Below are 27,848 nucleotides of genomic sequence, written 5' to 3'. Positions count from 1 at the left end.
GTAATTTTGAGTAGAGATCATTCACCCGAACAAAACTTTTGTGGTAGGAGAGTCTCCTTGGATGGGACTTCCTCACATGCTCAGGCAGGCTGCTGTGCCTCCAGGAGTGTTAGCAGCTCTCTGCACTGGGGCATGAGGCTCTCATCTCATTAAATTATATTTATGTGTCTCCTGGGTTCTGATCCTCATCATTGCAAGAGCTTTTTAGTTTTTAACTTAGCACCCTGTACTGAGCATGGCACCTGGTACAAAATAAACCTAATGTTGATGTGTGAATGAGAAGCAGACCATTTATTTCTGTCCATTTTACTAAATAAAGTATCTTTCATATCTTTAGTCAAAAAGAAGATCACAGGGATTGTCACTCGATGCGGTTTATCACTGCCTCAATAGGACCATCTTGTACCAGTTTTCACGGGCACATAAAACTGTTCCGCAGCAAGTAGCTCTCCTAGATTCGCTCCGGGTACTGACTGTCAACAGGAACTTGATCCTGGGACCTGGGAACCATGACCAAGAATTCATTAGCTGTCTGGCTCACTGCCTTATTAATCTACATGTTGGAAGGTAACTTTTTCACATTCAGTTTGCCGCCATGAATTTATCTTTGATAGTTTTCCACCAAAATTCTTTGTTCTACTTTTTTGATAGTAACATTTCTTTTTCCTTTTAATCTCAGTTTTAAAACTTCATGGAAAATATAAAAGACAAGGGTTACATTTTTGCAATGAAATAATGAGTATTTTTTTCTTTAATTTTCTATGTCTTTAAATTGGTCATTCATCACCTTATGTCACAAATATAATTTAAAAAGAATGTTTACTTTTAAAATAAACATACACATTGTTGGAGGTTAAGAGGGATAAAAAGAAAAGAATGTAATGAATAAATGCAGTGCTATATGTTAAATGGGTGAAATTAGGATTTTTCCATTGATTGCTTTGACAGATGCTTACTTAGTGTCTAGACACTGAATTAGGCACTGGGATGACATGTGAGCAAGAAAGACCCCATGGCAGGGTTTTGGAATGTGCAGTCTAGGAGGGGAAACAGACCAGTCAGGTGTCCTGGGTGCTCTGCTAGAAGCATGGTGCTTTGGGAGCATGAAACAGGTGCCCCTAGCTGGAAGAGATACCTGCTGAGTTACAACCTGAACGTGCTTGAGGAGGTTAGCCCTCCACAAAGGATGAGAAAGAGTGATATGGGAACAAAGAGCCATCTGTGTGAGTGCCCAGGGGAAGGAAAGAATATGGCACTTTGGGGAAACTGCAAGTATTTCACTGGTACGGGAGCAAAGGGTGGTGGGATGAAAGACTGGGGGGAGGTGGTGCATAGGCCTATGAGGAAAATGTTCTTAGGAACTTTCTGTAATTTTTAGGTAAAAATATTAATAGTGATCAGAAAGCACCTTAAATATTAAGATGCTCATCTTGATGCTGTTGTTTAGTTTAATTACATTTAGTCAAGTGGATTTGTGAGATCACCCCTATAAAATGGCATGTTCTTGATAAAGTAGTTCTGTTTTTGTGCATCTGCTGAATATCTGTCTGCCAGTTATAGAACTTTGTGATGGAGCCAGCATTTACTTCTCTCTGCAGAGTTACACTTAATCATTATAGTTTTCAGCTACAGTCATTTCCTTCATAGAGTTTAAACTGACTGGAATTTTTCAGCAATGTGGATGGGTTCGGACTGGAAGCAGAAGCCCGCATGACTACATGGCACATTATGATCCCCTCTGACATTGAACCAGATGGTGGTTACAGCCAAGATATTAGTGAAGGTAATTACCTCAATTTGTTTTCTTCCTTTTCTCTCCCCACTCTCCCCATTTCCAATATTTTTTTTAAGAGAGAGAGCATGATCATAGGAGCAGGGAGGGGCAGAGGGAGAAGGAGCGAGAGGATCTTAAGCAGGCTCCAAGCCCAGCGCTTTAGCCCGACCCAGGGCTTGATCTCACAACCCTGAGATCATGACCCAAGCTAAAATCAAGAGTTGGACGCTTAACTGACTGAACCACCCAGGCACCCCTCATTTCCAATTTTTAACATACACCCTGTCCCCTCCCAACAAAACTCACCTTAGATACTGCGAACATTGGTAGCCAGTGCTCCAATAGGTCACTCTTGAACATACACCAATACGCCCACCAACGTAAACCAATCCACTAGCTGTAGCTCTCCTTATGCCAAGATGGGTAAACCACTTAACCACTGATACTGCTAGCCCCTAAGGTTCCATGGTAACACTGGGAGATTTGATGATACTTACATTTGCACAAATAGTAGTACCAATACGAACATGGCATTTATCATTTAAGAGAGCTGCCTATTGGTAGTGTTAGGCAGGTCTCATTAGAGGTGCAAATACTGCTTGAGACAGGTTGTCGCTGCTACCGTTTTTATTCTCTTTTATTTGTTTTCTCTTTTAATTTAGTTTTCCCAGTGATTTTTATAAGTATTGTGCATTAAAATCTTTGGAGTGTATTCATTTCTGATTTGCACATTGGTCAGTAGAAGGTCATAACCATAATAGTATTTGTCTCCCTAGCCATACATACAGTGTGGTAGTTTTACATATGATTTTATCCTTTGGAAGTCCAGCACTTATTCTTTCCTTCACTTAAGCATTAATTTATTCTCTGTCCTTCACTAACCCATCTTGAAGCCCAGACACTGAGAACACCCCCAAGGAACTGACAGTCCAGAACATTGGTTCTCAAAGCAAGGTGCTGGGACTAAAAACATCAGCATCATTTGGGAACTTGTTAGAAAAGCAGATGCTCTGGTCCCACCCAGATCTACTGAATCAGAAACTGTGGGTGGAGACCAGCAATCTGAACAGGCTATTCAGGTGACTGATGCTTGCTAAAGATTGGTCTAGAGCAGGAGTCAGACAAATTAGCAAGGAATCCAAAACAAGATGGAATTTAATAGTAAATGTTCTTTTAAAATGTTTGTTAGGGCGCCTAGGTGGCTCAGTTGGTTAAGCGACTGCCTTCGGCTCAGGTCATGATCCTGGAGTCTCAGGATCGAGTCCCGTGCTGGGCTCCCTGCTCAGCGGGGAGTCTGCTTCTCACTCTGACCCTCCCCCTTCTCATGTGTTCTCTCTCTCTCTCTCTCATTCTCTCTCTCAAATAAATAAATAAAATTTTAATAAAATAAAATATTAAGGAACAACTAACTTAATGTTGATCTTATTTTAAATATTCAGATGTAAAGCTTTTTTTTTTTAAAAGCTTACTTTTAAATGGGGGTAGGTTCTTACACAGAAGAAGCTAGACAATGAAATGTGTATGTAATTTCCAGTTTTATAAATAAAAAATGCAGTCTTCTACATACATAGGAAGATTTTTTTTTTTTAAGTTCTCCAAGTACCCAGCCACATTGGTTAGCTGAATAATTTTCTTTATTGAGCTTAATACTATCTGAAGCATTTTTTTTTGACAATTAAGTACTATAGATGAGATTCTTAGATGTAAGACATGAAGAAAATTACTACCTTTATATTGTGTTTTTGATAAATTGTTTTTTGTTGGTTTTTTGTTTGTTTGTTTGTTTTCCTTCATTTCCCAGGGCGTCAGCTTCTCATAAAAGCTGTCAATAGAGTTTGGACTGAATTGATTCATAGTAAGAAACAAGCCTTGGAGGAGCTTTTCAAAGTCACTCTACCTGTGAACGAAAGGGGTCATGTGGACATAGCTATAGCAAGGCCACTCATTGAAGAAGCTGGTTTAAAGTGCTGGCAGAATCATTTGGGTAAGAGGGTCCTCAGACATCATGTGACTAACAGATTTACACACGACTGTTGTATATGGGTTCACTTTAGATACGTAATTAAAACTCTCCCAAAAGGATGTCATGATGGTGGCAGAAGTGAAAAGCAACACCCATTCTAGAATGACTATGTTGAGATTTGGCTTTTCTTCTCAGATTAAAAAAAAAAAACAATTCTAAAACGTGTTACACATCTGGCATCTATGAATTTGGAAGATGATACATTGCTCACAGATGTGATTATGGTCTCTGTCTTGGCTACAAATCCATAATCCCTTCTCTATAATTCTGAAATTCAGAAAGCCCTGAAAACCTAAGGTTTTTTCATGAATTTGGTGCCCAGAATCACTTGGTAGCAAAACCTAACTTACCGTTTTGTGTAAATACTCACACATTTTGCTGCAGAAATATTAATGTGTCCAATTATGGTTTACTGCCATTGACCCTTGTATTATATAACATACAGTATATGTATCATATCACCTTTTTATATTCAAAACCTTCTAAATTCCAGAGTATATGCAGCACCAAATATTTTAGATGGGGAGTTATGAATTGTTACTAACATAGAAACGGAATACCGTTAAAATAAGTTTGCATTTTACTGCAGAACTGTGAAGTTTCAACCAAATGTAAATTGAGCTAGTACATTAATTGTCAGGCAGCTATGCTTACACAAGATCACCAGCAAGTAAATCTGAGATATCTAAGAGAATGTCTGTGTCTATAATGTAAGCTGCTTTTGGCAACTACAGAATTGTGATTTGTGGCCATGATGCAGAAGTGTTAAAAGTAAGACTAATAAATACATGGAAAATTGTAAAGTAATCTAATTTTAATCTCGTAGCCCATGAAAAGAAATGCATAAGTCGAGGAGAAGCTTTAGTGCCCACCACACAATCCAAATTGTCCCGTGTCAGCAGTGGCTTTGGTCTTTCCAAGTTAACAGGATCAAGAAGGAATCGAAAGGAAAGTGGTCTTAATAAACACAGTCTTTCCACCCAGGTACATTGTTTGTTTTCATCGGTGGTATTATTAGAAATCTGTATTTCAAGGTTTAGCTGTAGTGTTTTATATAACACACTTAACATGTACAAGCACACGATTTGAAGTGGGACATTTCTGCATTTTTGCTTTTAGAAGAGATAAATAACCCAGATTATGAAAACTTCTCCCAATTTATTATGATAAAATTGCATTGTGAGCATTGTGTATGCAGACCTGCTTCGTAAATGGACATAAGATGAGATTCAGATTATTGATATGTGATCAAACTATGGGTAATTTTTTCCCCCCGTTTTCCCAAACTTTTAATGATTTTGTTCTGATCATTATATAAATTTTAAAGCAGTAGCAGAACAAAATGTTTTTTTTATTCTTTATAATCTTGTCACATATATTTGTGATTGATTTTTTTTTTAAACTTACCTACCTCCATTAATTTCTTCCCCATCATACTTCCGTTGCCATCCTAGAATCTTAGTGGCAGCGGTGAAAAGGGTCTGGGAGAAACAGTGTGTATCTTTCATTCCCTATTTCAAGGTTGGGTTCTCCAGGAAGCACACTGAGAGGGTGTTTATTGCAAGATGGTTTTTACGGGTGCCCTTGTGGTCCATATTTGTGGAAGGGTAGGAAAGGAAGTAGGATTGGTCACAGGGAAATACCAGGTTACAAGGCAGGTCTAGGCTCAACTGACCTAAGTGGAACTTTGGGGCCAAAATGGCCTGTCACACTTGACCTGTACTGAGCTGAAATGGCTGAGCCTGCTTACCTTCAAATCAGCCAGTCCTGGGTTTGGGGTTTCTCTACAGCTGAGGTCATCCCTGAAGGTGCTGGTGGCACTTGCAGAAGCTGTGGGAGCTAGCCTGGCCTTGAAGGGGCATAGGGATAAGGGGAAAGGGGGAGTGGATCTGTGTCTATCACACAAGCCTCCACCAGATTCATCATATAATTAATCTTTCAGTTTTTTGTTTTGCCTGTTTTGTTTTATAGTTGTATCTTTAATGGAATTTTAATAAATTTACTTGGCATTATTTTAAGGCTAGTTAACATTTTTACAGGAAAATCCATGAAATACTAAGACTCTTTTTCCATCCATTGTTAGGAGATTTCTCAGTGGATGTTTACACATATTGCTGTTGTCCGTGACTTAGTAGACACACAATATAAGGAATATCAGGAGGTAAGAATTCATAACCACAATAAAGGTTTGTTTTGCATTCCTCAAGTGAGAAAGAACTCTGTTTCTCATAATACTTTTTTTACCTCTTTTAAGAGTAAGTTGCTGAACTGCATTCATCGTCAGATGATGTTTTTAATGATCCCTGCCAATGGTTACTTTGGTCATTGTTTTCAAGATAGAAAAATTTGAACTTTCTAGAGGCAGATGGCATTAAAAAAACAACAAACTGAAAATCAGCACAACTGAATCCCGTTGACATTAACTACTGACATATTGCTTGTGTTGTCCTAATAAATATTAAAATACAAGAAAATCCCTCTCTTTCAGACTTAACAAGGAGACTATGAAAATATGCATCAAAGTCTCTGAAAAGTCTCTTAAAATTCAAAAAAAATTTAAAGCCAAAATAATTTTTTATTGTAGGCACTTGGTGTTTATGTTGGTAAGAAATAAATTCAGTGAAATCCTCTTGGTGAATTCATAATTGCTCAACAACTTATCCTAAATATTTTATTTCCCAAGTGGCTGACTTACTTAGATCTATCAAAGGTTTCTGAATGATAAACTGCTAATATTTTATGGGCATACATACACTAGCTAGTTGTTATAGGGGATTCACCCCCCCCCTCCGCCGGAACACATAAGTACTACTGTGATATCATGTAATTTCAAGATTATTCATTCAGTAATCTTCACTATATAAAGAGATCTTTATTCTTAGATTGATATTATGTACATATAGTCCATGAACCATTAGATAAGGTAGTTATAATTTATAATCATCTGCTAAATTGCTATACATCTTGACATTTGTTAAATAGCAAGAAGTTACACTAGTTCAGAAATTTTCATTTAAGTACAATGGCTTAGATCTATCCCAGTGGTGAGTTGAAAATGGTTTTTCTTTTATTTTTTATATGAACATCAATTTCTTTATCAGAGCTGCATGTTTATATCCTTTACTTAAAATCTTTGGAAATGTTACCAAGCTTACCAGTAAGCAAATATGCTGGCAATGTTTCTTGCTCTGATTTACTAGATCTTCTCCTGTCCGTGTTCTAGTACCTGTTTTATAACTTAGGGGTGGGAGGGGGAGAGTCATCCTTAAATTACCATGTTTATCTATTGACTTACACTGGACTAACCATTTCAGTGTATTTTCATAAGTAGTATTACCAGCTGCTTGCTTCAGTGTTCCTTTGTCCTGGTGTACTACACCCTCTCCCTTTTACGTACCTGTCATTTACTTGGTGCTAAAGTAAACACTTGGGCCCCCCCAACAATCACACCTTCTCACAAAATCAGTAGGCTACTGTGACCGTAAATAAATATAATTTTACTTTCATAATATTGACTGAAATGATATGTACTGGTTTTGTTTCCAAATAGTAACTCGGTTGTAAGTTATTTGTAGACTTTTGATTATTACTCCTGCTTTTGCTTGAAAACCAACCTGGACTCCCTCCCCTTAGCGTCAGCAAAATGCCCTGAAGTACGTGACGGAAGAGTGGTGCCAAATCGAGTACGAACTGTTGCGGGAGCGAGGGTTGTGGGGCCCCCCCATCGGCTCCCATCTAGACAAATGGATGTTGGAGATGACAGAAGGGCCCTGCAGAATGAGGAAAAAAATGGTGCGAAATGATATGTTTTATAACCATTACCCTTATGTGCCAGAAACGGAGCAAGAGACAAATGTAGCGGTGAGTATGCAGAATTGAGTGTTTCTAATGACTCTTTCAAGTTTCTCTTCTTCTTGGCAGGCGTCAATTAAGGTCAATTACCTAAAATATCTAATTTAGGAAATTCACTAAGCTATATTAAATTCATCATGCAGGGTGGTGGTGGTGGTGGAATGCAGCAGGGAGACATGGAGCGAAGGGGTTTAGCTTCCAGGCTCTGGAGCCGGACTGGCAGGATTTAAACCCTGGCTCTGTCCCTTCACTAAGCTGGGTGACCGAGGACAGGCCATTGGGTCATCTTAGGTTCCTGTTTCCTGATGCCTAATGTGGAGAAAAAGAACAGTTCCATCTCAAAAGCTGTTAGGGTTAGGTTAATATTAGTGAAGCACTTAGTGCTTATTTTGTGCAAGACACTGTTCTGAGTGTTAAGCAAATAAATATTGGCATAAGCAATATTCTTTGAAGAAACACAGAAGAGGGCTAAAGAATAATAGCCTGAATATGTAGATCTTTCTGTGTATGTTAAGAAACTTCATCACTGATTCCACAGGTTTAAAACACAGCATTTGCCCATGAGTTTTTTTTTTTTTTTCTTCAGACAAGTCACCCTCCCCAAAGCCTTTATTCAGACTTTTGCACGTGACTAGAAAAATTTTGTCTAAGCTGTTGATGGTCCAGGAATCATGTTTTTAAGTTTAGGAAAATATACTCTCCCAGTAAAGCCACTACAAGTTTAAAAGAGAAAGCACAAGAGTATAAAATCTACTGAATTTAATTCTGAAAATCCTTATAACATTTCTTTTTTTTTTTTTTTTAAAGATTTTATTTATTTATTTGAGAGAGAGAGAGTGAGAAACAGCATGAGAGGGGAGAGGGTCAGAGGGAAAAGCAGGCTACCCGCTGAGCCGGGAGCTCTATGTGGGATGTGGGACTGGATCCCAGGACTCCGGGATCATGACCCAAGCTGAAGGCAGTCGGTTAACCAACTGAGCCACCCAGGCGCCCCTCCTTACAACATTTCTAAATAGTAATTCAACTTTCAGTGTCCCAATAATAATCCTTTGCCTCCAAAATGGAGAGTACTTTTGTCCTTAGAAAACTCATGTTTGTCATAGAAGCACAGCTTTGGGAGTTGAGAGGGGGTCTCACTGGTCATCTCATCCAGCCTCCTAATACTCTCATTTTAATGTTTAATCAATTACAGAGACATCATCAGTGAAGCATCTTACCTGTTTTGTGCCTTGTCTTTGAAATGCGTCTGTAGTCCACACTTACAGCACATCTCAGTTGGGACTGGCCACATTTCACATGGGCAGCAGCTGCCGCAATGGACCGGGGCAGCTCTAGAGAGTCCCTGATTCTTAGACCACTGTTCTGTGACTTCTTAAAAATCTATACTCCTTTTTGATAAACAAAGTTCTTACGTCTTCCTTTAATATCATTTAAATTTTTTGAGGTATCATTTAAAGTTTCTTAAAAATTAGTATTGTAACTTTTAAAAAATACAGTCTGGAAAAGCATATTGTAAGATTCCCCCCCTTGCCAAGCATCTGACTGCGCCATGCTTCATTAAGACAGAAAGGTGACTATCTCTCTAGGGAACATATCCCACGCTTTGTTTCACTTTAGTGTTTAGCTGCCTCTAAAATAAATCTAGTATAAACTCCTGTACCCAGTTAGAAACCCAGATCACTACAAAGAATCATCCACTGAAGAACATTTTCGGTTTGTTCTTCTTGGATGTTTGGATAATAGGATTTTAGAATCTGTGAGGTCATAAAGTTCAAACACTTGCCCAGTATAGAAGTTTTGTTATATTTTATTTTAAAACTTTATTTCAAACCCTTCATGGGTTTGAAATTCTTTCACATTCTTGACTTTATATTTGATTCTGTCACCAATTGAAGAAACTAAGATTTATAAAAGAGGCTTGGAACATGGGTCTTCTAATAAATAGTTTGGATTCTATGATGTGGGGGCACTTTGCATTGTTCCCGTCTCTTTTTTTTCTGCCAAAACCCTGGCTCCCATTTATTTTGTGGTCAGCGATTTCACTTCTATCCTGATACTTCTTAGAGTATAGGTCTTAGAGCTGCTAATATATAGTTATTTAAGATTTTTCAAGATAGCTTCCTAAAGTTCACTTTTCTCAAAGCTATTCCATTCTGTCAAGAATATCATAGTTGGTACAGCTGTAACTTAAAGCACCATAATTTCTGGTACTACTGCACTATGGAAAAAAAAAATTAATCCACCCATACTTTGTAGCCTTTATCAGAACCTACTTTTGTCCGAGCAAACCAGTAATACAGTTTCTAATTCTTAACCTTTTTTCCCCAAATAAATACTTCAAGCCTGTAACAATTTGATAAAATATTTCTGAGTCAACAATCATATAAATTGAATCCATTCAAGAATACTAAAATACAAGATAAATATATATGCTCTCCTATATATGTGACCAACTCACTATTTTTATTTAACTGAGGCATATGCTTTTGAGTTTTTTTTTAACTGAGGCATATTTTTTACTTACATAACCATAATATTTTTGTATTGTTTATTCCTTTCCTTCTTTATAACAGTGCCATTCACTTTATAAAAGTATATTTAAACTTCTGTATCAGATAAAAACAAAATAACCTATTCGGGGTTCACACTTACAACCTTAGTATTATTAGCATTTTACGTAAGCAAAAGCGTTCACCAGCCTGAAAAGTCTAAACAGACAGTCTCAGAAATAAGTATGTACCATATGGAACTTATTTTTTAACCAGATGGGTTACATATTGGGAAATACAAGGCAGTCAAGAAATGCTGGAGATACATTAACAAAAAAGGAAAGAGTGGGTGGGAAGGGGCGACAGTTACAGAATGTGGAATTTATGTGGCTTAGTTCATGCACGAGTCAAGGTTAATCTGCTATGATGAAATTTTCTGAATGACTGATTATTTTGGTCTTGCCAGTTCAAAATCCTTGTAAATTTGAAATGCCATTAAGTGTCCACTTTTATTTTATGGAATATGCAGTCTGGCAATGTTGATAGCAAAGAAAATTCCCAAAAGAAGAAGCAACTGCTATCCTACTGACTTCTATCATGAAATCAAAGAAGAGCCAGATACAAAGTGCAATACTATTTGGGAAAATATCCCAATTTTACAGATGAGGAATCAAAACCTAGAGAAAGGTCTAGTTGCAGCTCCTAAGTAGTAAAGTACCATATAATAAGTATATAGGATGACAGTTCCTTAGAAGTTGAGTCATTTTGAGAAAGAGCTTCCAACCTTTGATGGTTTTGTGACCTTATTGGTGGACGGTAAATTTCTTCCAGACAGAAACAATATACTACGTTTTGTCTCTCTAATGCTAACAGAGTATCAAGAACTTAATAAATGTTGAATGAATGGACTACCAGCACTCTTTCTTCCAAAATTACAGACTTTTTCCATTGCTTTCCCATTCAGCATTCTGTAGAATTTTCCTAATTCTGAAATTTTTCCACTAAAAAGGGCTAGAGCCAAATTACAAACTTTGGGCCTAAAGTTTATATAACTTGGCAGAGGGCTCTACGAGGAAAAAGGTATAAACTTATGAATATGAAATTACTTGAGCGCCTCTTTCCAAGGTTTTGAAAGGATCCCATGGGAAGTGAGGGCTGTTGAAGTTTTTAAGCTTTATTAACTTTATAGAAAATCCACCTCTACCCCGAACAAGATTCCAAATTTGTTTTGAGTTAGAGATCAATCACTTCTTCCATTTCTGTTCCCATAAATGTGTTGCCTTCCTTGCCTGTGTGTTTATAAAATAAAGTCAGTACTTTTTGCAATGTAAGAGCTATGTGCCAACCTAAAAATTGCTTTGGAAGCCTCTTCTTGCTAGGTAAAGGAGGCTTTATCTGAGCAAGGGCAATCGACTAATCTTTTGCCTTTGTAAGAATAATTACTGTTCCTAAGTGGCATTGAAATTTTTAGTTCTGTTGCTTAAGGTGAAAGAATACAGTGATGATTAAAAGTTATTTTCTTGTTTTAAAATCTTCAATGTGTTAGAAATGAATCGAGTGATTTTTTTTCTTTAGTCATTGAGGTTTTATTTCTTAAACCTTGATACTGTTACACATTGTATACAGGATAGCTTACCTATTCTAAGTTCTGAACTTTGTTTCTTGATTTTTAAATTAGATGTTTGTTTATAGAATATAGAATATATCTTTAGTGTCTCATTTGCTCAGACTTAAAAGCTTTGACAGTTTATCTACTAAAATTATTTTAATAAAAGCAAGAGTAATAATTTTTGTCATGAGAAAAGTTAGGTACATGTGGAAACTTACCTATTCTCACATGAAAATAATTCCTCTTTGCACAGCGACTTTCCCTGTGGGGTAATTTCCATAACTAAAACAGCTATGCTAAATTGCACTGTAATTCTGTATTTTGAGTGGTAATGTCAGTTGTAGATATTGTTAAGATGTGAGCCTTGGGTATGATGAAAATACAAAATCCAGTGGCTCTTAAGCAATGGTCTCATTATTCTGAATCCTACGGAAGGAGAATGAGATTCCATATTTTGCCATTAAAAAAAAGAAATCACACTTAGATACAAAAACCAGGTTTTGATTTTGTGATCCCCTTATTTTCACAAATTTATTTTCATGGAATAATAATCTCAAACAAATTTATTGTTTGCAAATACTATTGGGGTGAAAACCCCACTATCTACCTTTTAATTTGGGGCTGCTTGGGACAGAGGGGTAATTGACTTACTTGAAGGTTCCTTTTCTAATGAAGGGAGTCTCCTGTGGCTGCCTCCACAGATATTTTTTATGTAATATATAGATGTCATAGGACTCAAAGAAACTAAGCAACTCATTCAGGAAATTCCATTGCCAGCATTATAGAAAATTTTGAATAAAAAATGACTAGAGAATTATTTTCTAGAAATTCTGACTTTGAAAATTTAAGATTTCTGTGTAAACATAATTACAATAATTAGTTATAAAATTTTAAGTAAAAGAGAGCTATGATAATACTGAAATTATTGTACAGCGTATCTCTTTACTGTGGGTTGAATGCTGTGCCTTGGAATAAAATAAGAGCCTCAGTCAGTGGATCAGTGGTAAATATGTATTAAACCAGCACTGTACCGTATGTTGCAGAGAAAATAAGGAGTATGCATGTCAGACCCTGCCCATATTCTGGTTGGGGGTAAATAGTGGATATTAAAGTTGCATTTGACAACAGTAATGGGTCCATTTTGCTATATTGGTCTATCACACATCCAGCAATCTATCTTGGGTTTTTTTTTTTTAATGAATTTCAGAGAAAGTTGCAGAATCAGTACCCTTCACTCCTTAACACTTCCACATGCATGTCATTAATTAGAGTTGAGTTTTTGTTTATAATTCTTTTTTTATTGACATAAATTTTACATACATTGAAATATACCCATCCTAAGTGTACCATCGTGTGTTCACATATTTGTATTTTATACTCGTATAGCCAAAACCTGTACCAAGTTAGAGAACATAGATGTATATTATAAAGATTATTCTTCATCACAGGTATGTTTTTAAAAGTTTGCTTTTAAAGAGAGACGTTTACTAAAACCATGTGAAGTATTTGAAAGTATGCCTAGTAGTCCAGTGTTTGTTTTGCTTGGGGAGAAAACATTTGTGAAATCATTTTGCCGATGCATGTTTACTGTGGGGAAAAGTACTAGATGTCGTCTCCAGCTAAAACTGAAAAGGAAGAAAAATTGGAAGCAGTATCATTGTCTGTATGTAGCTATCTGTGCATGTTTACATGAGCCGCACACGACAGCTCAACAGAAGCTGCCCTCTTGTTAACTGAGATTTTATTCTAAGAATAAAATTTGAAGCAACCAGCTAATATTTTTTAAAGTACTTTTTACAAAAACTTTTGTCTGGAGGCTGATGACCCAGCCGCCCTTGTGCTTTCAGCCTTTCTGGGGTTATCGCTATGAAAGTAATGAAGTAGGCATTGGGCTTTTATGGGAGGATGTTTTTTCACTAATAAGCACCCTTTGATTTCTGTGGTATGGGGTATTGGAGATCATGGTGTAAACCAGTTGCTCCTGTTACAAAACAGATGTAGGGATAAGCCCAGCGAAAGGTAGGTGGAGGGCAACAGCTAGCGTTAGATTCTGTATCCAGTTTTCAGTTTTTTCCTTTTGAAGCTGTATAGAGTTGCGTGTCAATCATCCGTGACACTGGCCACCTGGGCTGAAGTTTTGTGTGAGATTTTTAAGTTAGTCCTATTCAATAGCCTTGAGAGTTCTACTAGTGTATTTTCTACTTTAGAATTACTTTTGGTAATTAGAAAAAAATAATTGTAAGATGCTAAGTGATTATTTCAAACAACTTAGGATATCATAATAATTTTCTTTGAGTGTGTGCACCTTCCATATTTCATACAATCCTCACGAAAATTTTATTTTTGTGGTGTTCTTTATGTTGTTTTTTTCTGATGTATCTATACTTAATACCCTGTTTTCAGTCTGAGGTCCCAAGTAAACAGCCCGAGACACCTGATGATATCATTCCTCAAAAGGTAAAACACAAATTACCATAAGAGAATGCAAAATACTTGCAGTTTTCTTTGTTCTGTTTTTGGTTTTTTAGTGCATGGTAGGCTAGACTAACATAAAAGGTTGACTTTCAATTTGTTCTTCCTCTAAGTTCCTTAGAGTTAAAAAGTCGGTGTCATCCGTGCTGAGAGATGTTCTAGTCCTGGCTTTGTTCTAATTAGCTTCCTAGGGCCTGTGCGCTGCTCACTAACAGGCTGAGTATTCACTGCTCTCACCGTAAAATGTCTATTGCTTCACGTATAAACTAACAAGTTCTGACGCATGTTAGTAATGGGCAGCCTGACACCCTCAACTTTTTTCTTTTCATTTGCTCATTTAATTCTTCCAGATACTAAACTGTGTGTATCTTGAGAATGCAAGGAGTATCCTCTCTTAAAAATCATTTTTTCAATCAGAAGGAACAATGAAAACTAAGGTTATACATAGATCACTTTTTAAAATACAATTTTAACTTATTTTGTTTAAAAGTTTACAATTGTTTTCTTTTTCCAGAAAGATTCAGTACGTAATTCAGTTAAGAAAAAAAAAAAAAAGGGAAAAAAAGGTAGTTCTTTAGAATGCAGAAATATACCTCAAAATATTTAGGGAAAAAAACATAGTTCCAAGTTGAAGTCAGTAACCAAGTAGATGTCTCACATCTATTAATTCATTGTCTTGCCCATCACTAACTATGCTTTCATCATTTTAAAAATGAACAGTTTTGAGTTGAAGATAACTGTTATACCTAACATCGAATTGGTATGGTACAAAGTTTACTACCTTTTCTTTCATTTAAAAATACTGCAATATTCTTATTTGCTCATCAGATTGGTCCTTCCATCATTGTAGTATCATTTTACCTCATTTTAATACTTTCCTATGTTATATATTTCAATTTTTATTTATTGCATATCATTCCTCAGTTAGCTTGCAGCTCTCTTGATTCCCTGACTCTGGACCTGAATTTAAAAGAAGGGTAGTATGACCTCAGTTAGGTAGCTTTTTATCTTGAAATAGATGCAATATTTCAGTCTAAATATTCCAACCAATTGGACACTTGTTTTCCACTTGAGTTGGAAGTTATTTGTTTAAAAAGGTCTTGCTTGAAATAAGCATGATTTTGGATAATACATATTGACTACTTGAGTTGAAGAGTAGGCCAACAGAGTATTTTTAATCAGGTATTTTTATAAATGGGAAAGTGAAATAATGTTTAAAAAGTGAAGGGGTTTTTTTTAGTTTATTTAGTTTAGAGAAAGAGAGAACATGTGTGTGAGCAGGGAGAGAGGCAGAGGAAAAGGGAGAGGGAGAGAATCTCAAGCAGACTCCCTGCTGAGCATGGAGCCCACCGCAGGACTCAATCTCTAGACCCATGAGATCATGACCTGAGCCCAAATCAAGAGTTGGAGGCTCACCCAACTGAGCCTCCCAGACACCCCTAAAATGGGGAGGTTTTAAAGCGTATTTCAAACCCCATCTTTTTTTTAAATTGTTAATCCAAAGTCTGGGTCTAATTCTGATTGAGGAACCTGTATACATACTAAATTTTCCTTATGGTTTTACAGTTTTGAGGGCATTTTAGACCTTATTTTTTTCATTATGTTATGGTTTTAAGAAAAAAAAAAAGTTTAGGTTAGCTAGAGACTGTATTTTTAGGATAAATATTAACTCTTAAAAAGAAATGCTCTTGTATTCTAGGCCAAAAATAGCAAATCTTTTCTGATGTTTCTAGGTAATAAACTTCTTTAAGATGGACTTATATATGTTCTTAATATACTCATTTAGTTAATATATTTATGGAGCATATTATTTTACATAATAAACAACAAAGAGGTTTTAGCAAATTGAAGATACCAGCTTGGAGGAGCAGGCCAAGCAGAGAGCGCCATCGGGCCTGAAGCTGGTTGATTCCATGTTGGGTTAGAACTCGTGGAAGGTTTGGGCCATTTCTGGAGTTTTAGTGAGAACTGGGAATGTGGGGAAGAACAGTGCAGTTCTGAGTCTTTACCTCTAAGCATTGGCACAGAGGATTCCAACGGAATGGATGGGCTTTAGGCCTGACTACTTACTTTATGCGGGGTGGAAGCAAAGTTCCAGGCTCCACACAAACCAGACATCCTCTTGCAACTTGATGCTCTCCAACACTGGGTGTTCTCTTTACTGTTTAGGAAGGTTTTCTAATACATCAGTGAGGCCATGTCATACTAACATGAAAATGTTATTTGACTAGAGAAATAATGATTTATTTCTATTTCATGAAGAAAAACTGCTAATACTGTTTTTTTTTTATATGTATGTTTTAAAAATCGGTGCAATTTAAAAACAGAGAAACTTAACCCAAAAGTCTGTGGATTTACTGTGTATAAATGCAGTCTGTTAAAAATCCCTTTAAAAAGGTAACACACAAAGAAGTCTTGATACCATACCTTCCTCCAGAAAGCTTATATTTTAATTCTTTAAAATAATTATCTGAATCCTTTTCTTCCGTTATTTCTTAGAAACCAGCTCGATACAGAAGAGCCATAAGTTATGACAGTAAGGAATACTACATGCGACTAGCCTCTGGCAACCCAGCCATTGTCCAAGACGCCATTGTAGAGAGTTCAGAAGGTGAAGCTGCTCAGCAAGAACCAGAGCATGGTGAAGACACTATTGCTAAAGTCAAAGGTCAGCCTTCCTCTTTGTTTGAAGTAAAAATCACTTTGGAGCATTTCTTGTATTTGAATTTTTATGAAAATAGGAGCTACTGTAAGGCGTAGGGCCAACCATATGGATAAAAGTGTCTATACATATTTTACAATCTCACTCTTTTTAAGATGGATTTCTGTATGAGAACTAAAGAGACTGGCTCGTTATTGCCTACAGATGGATAGAATGTGCCTTTTGGCTTGATAATGTTTTTATTGCATTTGGCAGGATTCTCAGTGACACCTGACATTTTAATCTAAGGCCCTGATAACTAAATAAATATTTTGTAAAATTAAAACAACAACTAAATGTGTGATTAGTGCATGTTAGACAACAGTTAAGAAATCATGGTCTTTCTTCCTGTGAGCTAAGACAGATTATTCCACATCTGTGCTTTATGATCTTAGTAAAACATACATGAGATGATGAATTGGACTTCTTGATTCTGTACTTTTACATATGTGTGTGCCCTCTGCCCACGTCCTGCAGCTTCTCCATGATGTGGATCCTAACAAACCCCACCCAGCCTCGAAGACACTGGTCAAATATCAAATTATCCTTCTCTGAAAATTTTTCCCACTCTCCTGTCCACAGATAGCATTTGCTTATATCATAGCAATTTCAGTGATTTTTCACTGCTTTATGTTTTCTAAATTATAAGCTTCTCAGAGGCAGAGATCATTTTTCTTCTCACTTGATGTTTTGGCACATACCTAGCACAAAACGGGGGGGATTCAGTCAGTATTGAAAAGTAAATCAATCTATTGTTTTTTAACTCTTTCAAGCCTCTGATTCACGATACATTCAAAAGTCCTTGGCATATTCTATAAACAAAGCCTCAGAATGTAGATTAAGAACTTTAAATTAAAAATCAGTTTCAGATCCCATCAATTAAAAAATTGATAGTGGGCGCCTGGGTGGCTCAGTTGGTTAAGCGACTGCCTTTGGCTCAGGTCATGATCCTGGAGTCCCGGGATCGAGTCCCGCATCGGGCTCCCTGCTTGGCAGGGAGCCTGCTTCTCCCTCTGACCCTATCCCCTCTCACGCTGTTTCTCGCTCTCTCTCTTAGAAAAAAAAAAAAAAAAAAAAAAAAAAAAAAAATAAAAAATTGATAGTATATGATGTCAACATGTCAACAAAACACACCATCAAAAATTGTGATCCAGGGCGCCTGGGTGGCTCAGCCCGTTAAGCGTCTGCCTTTGGCTCAGGTCATGATCCCAGGGTCCTGGGATCGAACGCCGCATCGGGCTCCCTGCTCAGCGGGGAGCCTGCTTCTCCCTCTCCCACTCCCCCTGCTCGTGTTCCCTCTCTCGCTGTGTCTCTCTCTGTCAAATAAATAAATAAAATCTTTAAAAAAAAAAATTGTGATCCATTTCTCTTATTATTATAATTTTCCTCTTCTCTATAATTTTCCTCATGGTGACTGTGACTTATTAAGCATTTCCTAATTGATCTAACATTTTATAGACTCTTTGAAACTTTTAGTAGTTGAGAGGGTTTATAGTCTTCTAATTTTCTTGACATTGTACCAGCAAAGTTACAGAAGTAGGTCCAATGCTGTTTCTTGAGTATAAGCTAAGGTATAATTCACAGAGTTAGATGACTTGTGTTTGGGTCATTAGCACTTCACTTGTCTTGGCCTCATTTTCCTAATGTCTACTGACATAAACCCACAAATTGGTGTCACTACTATGCTATGCAAGGTGTTATGGTAGACATAGAATTAGACGTTTTGATTTATTAAAAATAATGCAACGGTAGGGGTGCCTGGCTGGCTCATTTGGTAAACGTGACTCTTAATCTGGGGGTTGTGAGTTCAAGCCTCACATTAGGCATAGAGCTTACTTAAAAAAAAGTGCAACTGGGAGCTTTTCCCCCTCATAGATATTCTCAGCAGGACTTGATCTCTCTTGCTTATTTATTATACTCTTTCATATGTGAAAAGAGGGTTCTTCTTAAGGCAAAGCAGAACCTCTGATAACTCATGCTCAAAGGATAAGATTCTATGACTTAACTCTTTTCCAGAATTCTTAGAGCAACTATCATTGGTAGATGTAACGGGCCTTTTCTTGGAACAAGTAGAGAATATTAATTAAATATGGGGGTTAGAGTGTATTTTGAATGCTTCTCATACGTCGGCATCACATCAATTGATTTTGTCACCTCCTGTGATTATTCATAAAGTTATCAAAATGTAGACAGTAGAATGTTTCCTTAACCTGCAAGTTAAATGATCTGTCCCTGTATTTTAAAGAATTCTATTCTTTATGACATGATGATTTGATCACCTTCGTTCGTATATGAATGACCATACTGTTGCTTGTGACATAAGTCTTGAAATAGTCCTCAGGGGCCCTCTAAGTAGGGGGGGGATCTCTTATAATCATATTTATAACTTTCTGTCTTTAATTTTGTTTCTGATAGTGGTTGATCATTTATTTATGGTATCCCCTTAATGACACCTGTCCATAAGCAGTACTGTCCTTACCATTAATTATGCTAAGCTCTGTTTATCATCATCTGACACTTATTTAGAATTTACTATTAAACAGGATGCTAAGCATGAATAATAACTCATTAAGTCCTCCACAACCTCCTAAGATAAATAGTATTTTTGTCCCATTTTTATAGATGAGAAAACAAGTTCAGAGAGGCAGATAATTGTCCAGGGTCGCACAACTATTTAACTATAGAGCCTCTGTCATTAACCACTGCACTGTGCTGCCTCCCTGTACCTTCCAGAGTTATCTCAATTTGGAAATGTGTAGGAGGGACTGCGGGAGCCCAGACTGCTTCCAAGTGGCCCCTGCAAGGTCACATGGCTCTCGTGGTTGTGATCCTATAGGTCTGGTCAAGCCTCCTCTGAAACGGTCTCGGTCCGCACCTGACGGAGGAGATGAGGAGAGCCAGGAGCAGCTACAGGACCAGATTGCCGAAGGCAGCTCTATAGAGGAGGAAGAGAAAACGGATAATGCCACCCTCCTCCGCCTCCTGGAGGAAGGAGAAAAGGTACTGTGCTTCTAAAGCGTAAGGGTTGCATTGAAGTAACTCGTTTGCATTTTATAACACTAACTGATAGGCTATTTACCAGGTGGCAGAAGATAAATATTTTACCCTCTGTAATGAAATACTGTGAATAGTAAGCAACCATTTGGATTCAGTACTCTACGTCTCTCCTTTTCAGGATTTTCTGACCTGGCTGAACACGCTAAACAGCCCAGAGTTTCATGAGATACAATATTAGCAGTTGATGTCTAGTTCACTCTATTACTATAGCCTTTATTAGACCGTTCTTCTGGCCATCATTTTCTATTTCAAACCCATGCACACAACCCATTCATTCATCTGCCCTTGTACTATTTTTCTACACCTCCATAGTTCCATTAACCATCTACGAGCAGTTTCAGCCCGTCAGTACTGTCATCCTCAGGCTTGTATTTAAGCCCTGTTCTCCTTCACTCACAGAAGACTACCCTACCTTTCTGTTTCCCTGTGGACCTCCTACACCCTGCCAGCCTGCTCAGGCTCACTGCACTGGCTCCGCCTTAGAAGCCGAGGCCCCTGCAGCGCTGTGTGCCCCGCAGTTCACTACATCCGTAACGCTCTTTCTTTGCTTTGCTCACTGTATTTTCTGCCAAAATGCACTTCTCTCCGTCACTCGCATAATCTCCATCCTAGGAACTCCCACTGGATACAGTCTCATTTCTCGAGCTCTCTTGAGTAAACAAAAGATAAATAAATGAAGGAATGAATTAATGCATTGTATCACCTTTTTAAAAGGATGTTCTTTTTGCCCCTCATATTGCGTCTTGATGTAACCCTTGAAATCTTACCCACTAAGATACAGTCAGAAATTAGGAGTTAATTTCAAAAGTTCTGTTTGAATATACAGCTTAATTAATCTTGAATGAAAATATTTTAAAAAATCATATAATTATGGAGCACCTGAGTGGCTCAGTTGTGACGCAGCTGCCTTCGGCTCAGGTCATGGTCCCAGGTCCTGGGATCAAGCCCCACATCGGGCTCCCTGCTTGGCGGGAAGCCTGCTTCTCCCTCTGACCCTGCTTGTGTTCCCTCTCTCGCTGTGTCTCTCTCTGTCAAATTAAATAAATAAATTAATTAATTAATTAAAAATCATATAATTATAGAAGTACATTAGGCCTGAAGGAAGCACAAGAGAGGCTTCTGGAGTCTTGGGAATGTTCTGAATGCTGGCTGCATCATATTTTTAGCATTTGAAAATTCCTCAAGCTATACACTTAAAAAAAACATTTCTGTGTTTGTATATTACACTACAGTGGGATGATTTCTTAAAATATCCGTGTTTTTCCTATAACATTCTGCATTTTTATTATTCCAGTAGTTCAGATGTGATGAAAATTGACTACAATTGTGTATTTTGCTATTTTCTAATGCTGTCATTTTTTTAAACTTTTAATCTCATGAGTACAGATTTTGCTCTAATTGCTTTAAATTTGAATAGTGCAGGAAGTGTATTCAGACTGACATTTATTTGACATTTGTTTGGCTCTAGTTTAGTTGCTGATATTTTTTCCTTGACTCATGTTGAACTGAGCAAGCAAGAAATAATTTTTAGCAAGAAATAGTTTTTAAGGAAGAAAGAACTGAATCCTGCCTTTGGGAAAGAAAACAATACTTACATTGAAAGATTTAGCAACTCTTTCTTCCTATGAGGAAAATACAACTTCTGCCAGATTTGGCTTTTTACAAAGGCACAGCAGTCTGCCAGGCAAGCAGGACCCCAGGTGGGGAGCAAAGAGGGACAAATGCCGCAGTCCCCATCCAGGAGCTGTTGTGGGAAAAGACGAAATTGAGCAGTGTGGAAGGGACGACAACCAACAGTTTCTTACACGCTTACGTACAATATCTCAGTAACTCTCACAGCAAGCCAGTGTATATCTGAAAATCACAAACGAAGACACGGAGGCCCAGAAAAGTCAAGAAACTTGGCTAAATCTACAACTAAGTGCCAGGATTGGGGATTCACTCAGTTTTGTTAGACTCAACAGACCTGTTTTCACTCTTGTCTCACAAAGGGCACAGTCCTAAGCTCCTCACGTATACTCTTCAATTCTTTTTTTTTTTCCTGCCAAGTTTATTGTGTTTGTCTCCTTCCTTATCTAATGTGTTCATCACTTCTAGAACCTAGTACACATGTCCCTGGCACACAGCGAGTAACCTGAATAGTGGGAGAAGTGGGTTGGATGGGTAGGTGTATGGATGTGAGTAAAATGGTTGTCTCCTTTTACTGAACTCAACCACAAATCAGACGGCAGTTTTAGCTGATTCTTTTTTAACATGCTTAAACTCCGGTTTCATATACTTAGCTCAGGGGATGCCATAACAGTCTATACCTTGGTAAAACACTGTTTGCCCATTAAATCCATATTTAAAAACATTTTGTTTCAGTTATCTCAAAAAAATTATCAGGGATTTTTTTTGGTTAACTTTATTAATGAACGTGTATGGTTTTCTTTATAGATTCAGCACATGTACCGCTGTGCTCGAGTCCAGGGCCTGGATACCAGTGAGGGGCTGCTTCTTTTTGGTAAAGAGCATTTTTATGTGATTGATGGATTTACAATGACAGCCACCAGGGAAATAAGAGATATTGAAACCTTACCTCCAAAGTAAGTAAATGAATGAAGAGACGCAAAGTACAGCTATCTTGAGAACAGCAGTCTATGTACATAGTTCTGTTTTAATCCAAAAATCGTGTTTGAAGTAATGTTATCTTTCCGTGTGTGTGTCATTAAATATTCACAAGGGTAATATGTTACTTCAAGGTAAGAAAACATTTGCCTTATTTATCAAAATGAAAATTAAGTAAAATTTATTGTTATGCATTAGTAGCATCAGACACCAAGTTCCTTATATTATAATCTGTGTATTTATAAACTTACTCAGAATTTGCAAGTTGTTGTTTTTAAATTTTAGCACAGACGCAGTTGTAGAGAAAATGCAGGTAACGACACAGTCCTCTAACGAATGGGAGAGTGTCCATGTCCTCTGAGTGCCCTCCAAACAGCGTGACTGAAGCACAGACAGGAACTGAGTTTTATCTTCCTTTTCCTCTGCCAGTCCTGTGATGGGATGATAGTGGGGAACAGAAACCCAGAACACTGACAAAGCCAGAAGGAAGACAGAAAGCTTGAGGCTTAGAAAGTCCACATGCTCTTCTCTCTTTAACATTTTGAACACCTAACACTGTCGGATGTAGACACGGTCTCTGCGGTCCATTCCTAGGACAGGTTTCAAATACTTCCTGTCAGCAACAGTCGGGGCCACATTATGACGTCCATGGGCCCCTTGCTCCGTATAAAAATATTAAAAACTATATTTTGTGACTGTGTTGCTTTAAAGATGAATATATTCATATTATACATTAAACCATTTTCTTCTACCAAAAAGTTCAATTTTTTTCTTCTGATTTAAAAAAAAATTAAAACATTTTCTCGGGCCCCTAAAAGCACTGTACCTGCTGTGCCTGGTAGATAAGTTGGCCCTGATAGTGGGATATTTTAAATTATATTCATCAAACAGCGTTCTTTGTTTACTAAGTAGCGGATACATTTTTCTATTAAACACATTTTTTTTTTTTTTAGAACTCAGTATTTTGTTATATTGTTCCCTGCTCCTATTCATATGTTGAAAATAACACCCTTTGTTGAACAATGAATTTACCTCTTGCTGTTTTTTTGTTTATCTTTTTTTTCTCTTGGCTGCCTATAGTATGCATGAGCCAATTATCCCTAGAGGAGCCAGGCAAGGCCCCAGTCAACTCAAGAGAACATGCAGCATTTTTGCGTATGAAGATATCAAGGAAGTACATAAAAGGAGGTATCTCCTGCAGGTGAGTTGATTTAGTAGTACTAAACACTTTGTCATCGTCCTATTTTCAGAGGATATATTATTTTAAAACTCATACTTGCCATGACAACCCTTTATAGGATCCACACTGTCCCTTACAGTATTTCCTTAGATGATTTTATGATAGGCAAACTCATGTCACATGGGTGCACAGCTCTGTATAATACTTCTCTCTTTTTTTTAAGCACAGCCTAAAACTTGGGTAATATCTTTATTGTCCATCTTCCCCTATAGCATCCAGATCAACATAATTGTCTTTTATATAAAAATTGCATCTTCACTATAATTTTCCAATTATCGTTTTATAATTATCTTGCCATTATTCTGTTAAAGATTTTAGAAACAAAACTTAAGAGCACATTGGCTCTGTTTATTTTGTAATTTAATCTGCTGGGAATTCATGACTCTAAAAATGTTCTTTAAAAGTTAACTTCTTCAACATTGTAGATGCTCAAAGTGGAAAAGCTAATATATAACCTTGTTTGTGTTTTTCTTGTTTTTCTCTTTGATCATTTTTAGCCTATTGCTGTGGAGGTTTTCTCTGGAGATGGACGGAATTACCTCCTTGCTTTTCAGAAAGGAATTAGAAATAAAGTCTATCAAAGGTATTGTTTATTAGTACTTGATAATGCTATCAGGGGAGGGGATGGAAGTGAAACTAGTACCAGATAAACTAGTTTTTTAAAGTCTAGGATCTTGAGATCAGTGAATTAATGTCTTTGAAGAAAATGTTGGTTTCATTTTTGCCAACCTCTTGAAACATGATTCTTCTAATTAGCTTTTAAAGTGATGCTATTCTGTTGTGAAATACCATTTATCTTTCTGGTGACTGTAGTAGATGTCATCAAAAGCTGCTTTTACCTTTGAGTCCTGTGTCTTTAAATGTAAAAGAATGAGGGAACTGTAACTTAAAAAAATAATACTTCAGGTTCAAAATAGGCTTCTTTCCTATTTACCAAAAAAGAAGACAGTGCCATTCCTTGCATCGCATACATTGCATTGAATGCAGATGAATATTTAGCTGTTAATCACTCTTAGAAATTACATGAGACCTTCTCTGGCCTTGGAAGAGAGGTTGATATCTTCATCCTCAAAAAAGTAGCATAGTCAAATAAAGCAGTTAATCTAACCTAATCATATTGTACTTTTGGTAAGCTATATTTAAAATTTGCCTTGTAAAAGAAAAAGCAGTATGTATACATGGTGCTCAAAAATACTTCTGTTGGATGTATGAATAATGAGACTTTTATGAACGGATCACAGATATGAGAGACCTTCTCTTATTCTTTGAAGGGTGGTATAGATCCTTGCAAGCCCTCTACTAAGGGAAGTTTTATATCTCACATTACTTCTGTGAGGAATGTCTGATGCCAAGCAACGTTGCTTATCATTGCGGTACAGTAATAGTACCTGTGAGCACAAGGGGATGAGGGGGGTTCTTCAGACCAAGTGCCTGTGGATGATGATCGGTAATCCAAAACTCCTTTCGCATGTGGGAACAGCTAATAAAGTGACTGAAATTTTAGTTATCTATCTTATTCACTTCTAAAGGCGATGTTGTTTTCAACACTAGGAAACTATTTGCTCTTCATAATTAGCAGCTGTTACAAGGAGAGGAGTTTGTCTTTCTCTGAGAAATGTCTGTGTATGTGCCCAGTTCGGGGTCCACGTCTATTCTAAGAATTTTCCCATAACTCTCTTCTACCTTTAAGATATTTATGTTGACATTGTGAGCAACTCTGAAAAAGATGTAGAAGTGTCACATAAAGTTACCTTGGATGTATCTTCATTAGTTTAGTGTTGTCCCTGTTCCGTCACTGTTTAGCTATCATTGTTACTTGCTGTCATGTGAATATTTGGCCGTTAATCACTCTTCAGGACTTCATTAAGTTGACTCAATTTCTGTGCATCAGTGTTGCAGGGCTTTTTCTTCCAGTAATATGACAGCATATTTAAAATCCAGAATGATAGATTTTGCTGTGGCCATACTTGGCTTTGGAAGCCATCATCTGACACTTTTTTATAACAGAGTATTCCAATTATTGTGTATTCCCTTAGCTTGCTGTTTATGGGGTAGTGGAGGGGTTAATGCAATAGTCGAGGTCTGCATGAATCATCCTTTCTGAGGCTCCCATTAGGTCCTGACTTTGACTTCATTTCCAATTTTATGCCATTTTAAAATTTTGCAGGTTTTTGGCTGTCGTGCCATCTCTTACTGACAGTTCAGAGTCAGTGTCTGGGCAACGACCGAACACAAGTGTGGAGCAAGGGTAGGTTGTTTGCTTCATGCATCATAGTTTAATAGTGAAATTAGGATGGTTTGCATCTGCACAGTATCATTTGATATTTTTAATGAGTGTTTTCCCCTCCTAGTGGTTGCACAAAATGTTTTAAATGCTGAAAACTTAAAAGGAAAAAGACACGGTATGCATGACACTCCTGTCAGATCAGCACTCACGGTTTGATGGATTTCCTGGAGTTTTTTAAGCAGCATATGGTCCTGTTTGCATCATTGAGTTCATACTCTAAACACAGATTTTTATTCTGCTTCTTCTATGCAGTGTTGTATGTAACTGTTTCCCTCTGCATTTAAAAAATTCTTCAGATGGGCGCCTGGGTGGCTCAGTCGTTAAGCGTCAGCCTTTGGCTCAGGTCATGATCCCAGGGTCCTGGGATCGAGCCCCGCATCAGGCTCCCTGCTCAGCGGGAAGACTGCTTCTCCCTCTCCCACTCCCCCTGCTTGTGTTCCTGTTCTCACTTGCTCTCTCTCTGTCAAATAAGTAAATAAAATCTTCAAAAAAAATAAAATTCTTCAGAAATACTACTTTTACTTACTACCTATTCATGGTATGTATAAAGCATTCTCTTATTTTTGGATACTTCACATTTGTCAGGTTTCCCTGTTCTAATTGTGCAAGTGTGATTGCTCATTATTTTTTTAGGGTAAAATGTCCTTAGTAAAAAAAAGGTATGAATTTTAAGGCTTTTGATAAACAAAACCAACTTGATTTCCATAAAAATTATACGTATCTATATTCCACCACTAGTGGATAAGTTACTTATCTCAGTAGATGCTTGTCCCCTTTTTATATTTATCTTTTCATTTTTACTGATTTTATGAGATGCTTTCTCAAGTTTTAAATGTGTATTTCTCTTAGTAATCTTGAGCACTGTATATGTTTGTTGGCCATTTAAAATCCTCATTTGTGAATTATCCATAACTTCACCTATTTTTTTCCTGAGTTCTTTTCTGTTGGTGGTGGTGACGGTGGTTTGACTTTCTTTTTTTTTTTTTTTTAAAGATTTATTTATTTATTTGAGAGAGCGAGTATGAGAGAGAGTACATGAGAGGGGGGAGGGTCAGAGGGAGAAGCAGGCTCCTTGCTGAGCAGGGAGCCCGATGCGAGACTCGATCCCGGGACTCCAGGATCATGACCTGAGCCGAAGGCAGTCGCTGAACCAACTGAGCCACCCAGGCGCCCTTGACTTTCTTTTTTAATTGAGATATAACTGACATATAATTATAGTAGTTTCAGGTATACAACATAATGATATTTGTGTAACTGAGAAATGATCACCACAGTAAGTCTACTTGACATCTCCTCTGAGTTCTTACTATCAATTTGTATGGGAGTTTTTTATAATAATGTATTACTACTCCTTGTTATATTTATTGCAAATTGCCCAGTTTTAATTTTTTTTTAAAGATTTTATTTATTTATTTGACAGAGACACAGCGAGAGAGGGAACACAAGCAGGGGGAGTGGGAAAGGGAGAAGCAGGCTTCCTGCAGAGCAGGGAGTCGGATGCGGGGCTTGATCCCGGGACCCTGAGATCATGACCTGAACTGAAGGCAGATGCTTAATGACTGAGCCAACCAGAGGCCCCTTAATTTTGTTTTTAACATTTAAATTTAAACTTTTGTTTTTATGTGCTCAAACCTATCAGTGGTTCCTTTATGCTCATTTCACCTGCATTTAATCTTAGAAAGTCCTTCTGGATGATACAGCCATTTCAAGAATCCATTTATAGTCACTCTGGAACTG

The 27,848-nt window shown here is 37.3% G+C and overlaps 1 protein-coding gene across 8 annotated transcripts in view; it reads left to right on the top strand.

The window, feature by feature from the left end:
• The window catches only part of WDFY3 (WD repeat and FYVE domain containing 3), a 263,913-nt gene that overhangs the window by 202,857 nt on the left and 33,208 nt on the right, over positions 1-27,848 (top strand). For 5 of the 8 annotated variants that reach the window (XM_064584729.1, XM_064584728.1, XM_054508832.2 and 2 more), the window contains 13 exons: positions 338-567; positions 1,674-1,783; positions 3,576-3,758; positions 4,624-4,781; positions 5,881-5,958; positions 7,431-7,658; positions 14,151-14,204; positions 16,719-16,887; positions 19,757-19,920; positions 22,414-22,562; positions 23,665-23,785; positions 24,322-24,407; positions 25,992-26,072. In XM_064584729.1, the coding sequence (XP_064440799.1) occupies positions 338-567; positions 1,674-1,783; positions 3,576-3,758; positions 4,624-4,781; positions 5,881-5,958; positions 7,431-7,658; positions 14,151-14,204; positions 16,719-16,887; positions 19,757-19,920; positions 22,414-22,562; positions 23,665-23,785; positions 24,322-24,407; positions 25,992-26,072 (1,811 nt within the window). The remainder of the gene's footprint in view (positions 1-337; positions 568-1,673; positions 1,784-3,575; positions 3,759-4,623; positions 4,782-5,880; positions 5,959-7,430; positions 7,659-14,150; positions 14,205-16,718; positions 16,888-19,756; positions 19,921-22,413; positions 22,563-23,664; positions 23,786-24,321; positions 24,408-25,991; positions 26,073-27,848) is intronic. The other 3 variants (XM_064584731.1, XM_064584734.1, XM_064584732.1) reach the window with 2 other exon arrangements.

This window comes from Mirounga angustirostris, unplaced genomic scaffold (assembly GCF_029215605.1).
Source record: "Mirounga angustirostris isolate CCGP_5_RB_7025 unplaced genomic scaffold, mMirAng1.0.hap1 SCAF_2, whole genome shotgun sequence".
NCBI classification, from domain to species: domain Eukaryota; kingdom Metazoa; phylum Chordata; class Mammalia; order Carnivora; family Phocidae; genus Mirounga; species Mirounga angustirostris.
Note: the sequence above shows the minus strand (reverse complement) of the source record. Positions and strands in the feature narration are given on the sequence as shown.